The 2,722-nt window shown below is 56.2% G+C and overlaps 1 protein-coding gene across 1 annotated transcript; it reads right to left on the reverse strand.

Annotated features, from left to right (window-relative positions):
* Nucleotides 1–756: 756 nt before the first annotated feature.
* Nucleotides 757–1,771, reverse strand: LOC119331822 (dehydration-responsive element-binding protein 1C-like). The gene has a single exon (XM_037604992.1). It carries the CDS (start codon nt 1,701–1,703, stop codon nt 1,071–1,073), a length of 633 nt encoding a protein of 210 aa, XP_037460889.1. The 5' UTR covers nt 1,704–1,771; the 3' UTR covers nt 757–1,070.
* Nucleotides 1,772–2,722: the final 951 nt, after the last annotated feature.

The raw sequence follows: 2,722 nt of genomic DNA on the forward strand, positions 1-2,722 counted from the left end.
TTCCCTCGGTGAGTTGGATCTTACCCCAAGCAGAGAAGAGCACACAAGGGTGTGCTCATGGTCGTCCAGGTCAAGTGGTGATTGCGGTCCTATAGCGCTGAGTGGACGGTTGAGGCTGATGGGAGGCGTCCCGAAGTGTAGCGGAAATAACTATGGTGAAATGTGACAAGCGGAAAGCCCTCCTCCTCTCGATCTCAGCTCGCGGCCCTATGGATTCACCACCTCTCTACCCGCCACTCTGGTAGTTGGTGGCGCGGAGGAGAATCCTGATACCTTGATTCTTACTAGTAAATAGGTAGGATTTTAGTCCTCCCAGGAGGAACGCTTGGACAGATGACGCTGCTTCTTCGATTAAATTTTTTCGGTTTCAATCCCTTTCAAGTTCGTCCATCTGGATGGATTAGATGAAGCTTGGGCATGTTCTGCCAGCTTCTTGGGCAGCAAGGTCAAGGCACCCGCAACGACAAGATTTCGTGTCAGATTCTTCATATCAAATAAAGGATTCAACGGCTACAAGTGCAGCTCGGTCCTTAGAGAAACGTGTACGAAGACTGTTCGGCTTTCATCGACATGGTGGAGCGGCGACAACGATATGTCGACAACTTGTTTTGGTGGCGGCAGTTGTTTGATTGTTCATGGATCTCGATGTAGCTTTTATTATGTTTGAGGTGCTTTGCTTTGGTGAATCTTTATAATTGCTCTCATCATTTTAAAGAGAAAAAAGATCAAATTAAGGACCTGCAGTATTTACAAGGTAGAGTATATTACTTTTGACAGAGCTATTTACATGGAAGGGAAAAAAAATCTCGAGTGAGGTATAAATTGTCTGTAACCGCTCAGCAAACTGGCTGCATATATTTCCTAGCACTATACCCCTACCAAAACTAGCTCACGTGTGTAGTTTTAGCGCCAATTTTCAAGAACATGGAAAACCAGAGTACGCGTGCTTGAAACTAGCTCATGCGAATATGGTGTGCGTCCATACGACACTCCCCTATCGATCGTGGATTTCGGAGGACTCAGGAGCAAACGAATCGTGCTCAACAAACTGCCAGATCAATCCCACTCGATCAGTAGCTCCAGAGCGCGACGTCTCCTGCGCCGTAGCCACCGTCTTCGTCGGCGACGTTCATGTGTGAGATGCTCTGCCAGTCGCCGCTGCCGCTCATCCCGTCGTAGTAGCAGTGGGAATGCTGTTCCAGGTCCGCCAAGCCGCCGTACATGGCGTAGCTGTCGTACGGCGCAGCCGCGGCCTCCTGCGTGATCACCATCGCGGGCGCCGGCGCAGACGCCGCGGACACAGAGGACCTCGTCGCGTCGTGCGGGCAGGCGGCCCGGGCGAGCGTGATTGCGGCGGCGCGGATGTCCTGGGGCGTGCGGAGCGTGGCCGGGTCGACGGCGAGCAGCGCGGCGGAGTCGGCGAAGTTGAGGCAGGCGGCGCGCCCCCGGAGCGCGAGCGCGGCGACGTCGTGGGCGCGCGCGGCGGCCTCGGGGCTGGCGAAGGTGCCGAGCCAGATGCGGGACTTGTTGTTGGGCTGGCGCACCTCGCACACCCACCGCCCCGCGGCGCCGCGCCGGCGCACGCCGCGGTACACCGGGTGGCGCGTCTCCCGGAACTTGGTCCGCCCCGCCGGCCGCTTCGGCGGCGCCGACATCACCGTCGCGTATGCGCCGCCATAGAAGATCACGCCGGAGTTGTCCATCTTGCACGGATCGATCGTTTGCTTATCTGCAGATACTGTAGCTAGCGAATCAATGGTGTTGGCTTGTGATCGAGGTTTGTATGATCGGGAGGGAGCGAGGAGAGCGACGTGTGTATATAGGATTCGGCCGGGGCGCGTGGCGGGTCCGAATGGGCGGCGCGTGGCGGGACACGGTGGCGGAGGGAGGCCGGCTGCGTTGCTTCGCGCGGGGTGCAAAGCAGTCGTCCGTACGTCGCGATCTCGTCCGGCCTACAAGGCTACAACTAGAAGAGTTCGGAATTGCACACTCTGCATCGGAAGCAAGGAGACCGGAAGGGGGAGAGGCCACGTGGAGACGGCGACAGAGACGGGATTTTCTGCTGGTCTTGGCCGGCCGGCATCGTACTGTGTCAGTGGGTCAGACTATGGTGTAGCGCACGTCAGCTTAACCTTGCGCTTTTCCTTTTGCGTGCTCTTTGATACGTGGCGGGGCTGCTGGGCTGCCACGAGGTGCCGAGGCGGGACGCCATGTGCCTGCCGCCCGCCCGCCCGCCCGGTTTAACGTGGCGACTCTGTGTTGCGTTGAAGTCAGCAGTTAGAGCGACTCCGACGCGCCGACATAAACAGACGCGTAGTTTTCGTCTTTTGTTTGTTTAGGTTGGTCGAGCACTTTTTGTTCATCTGTACCCGTCCGTTACGTCCTACCGATCGACGCCATTATTGTCTGCATACAAAGCAAATTGAACTGGAAAAAGGCCAGCGGCCATGCCAACACCCATAGTTCATGCCGACAACCATGCCAACCGCTAAAAAACGGCTTGTAGTTCATGCTGGCACGTTTGCCAATGGCCGGCACAATTACCAGCACATGCAAAGGGGTAGTTCAACCACGTCATACATCTCTGCCGCGGTCATACCGGCATACAAAGAAGTGACGCTCTCATCCATACATCCATCATCAAGCTTGAGCATCTTCCTCTGCATCTTCTCGAATCAAGCCTCTTTCTCGGAGACACCATGCTCAAATCCACCGGCATGAT

The sequence above is a fragment of the Triticum dicoccoides genome, chromosome 7A (genome assembly GCF_002162155.2).
Source record: "Triticum dicoccoides isolate Atlit2015 ecotype Zavitan chromosome 7A, WEW_v2.0, whole genome shotgun sequence".
Lineage (NCBI taxonomy): Eukaryota > Viridiplantae > Streptophyta > Magnoliopsida > Poales > Poaceae > Triticum > Triticum dicoccoides.

Bases quoted from the DNA above. Each gene is read 5' to 3' on its own strand.
- LOC119331822 (XM_037604992.1), bottom strand. From the start codon at position 1,703: ATGGACAACTCCGGCGTGATCTTCTATGGCGGCGCATACGCGACGGTG.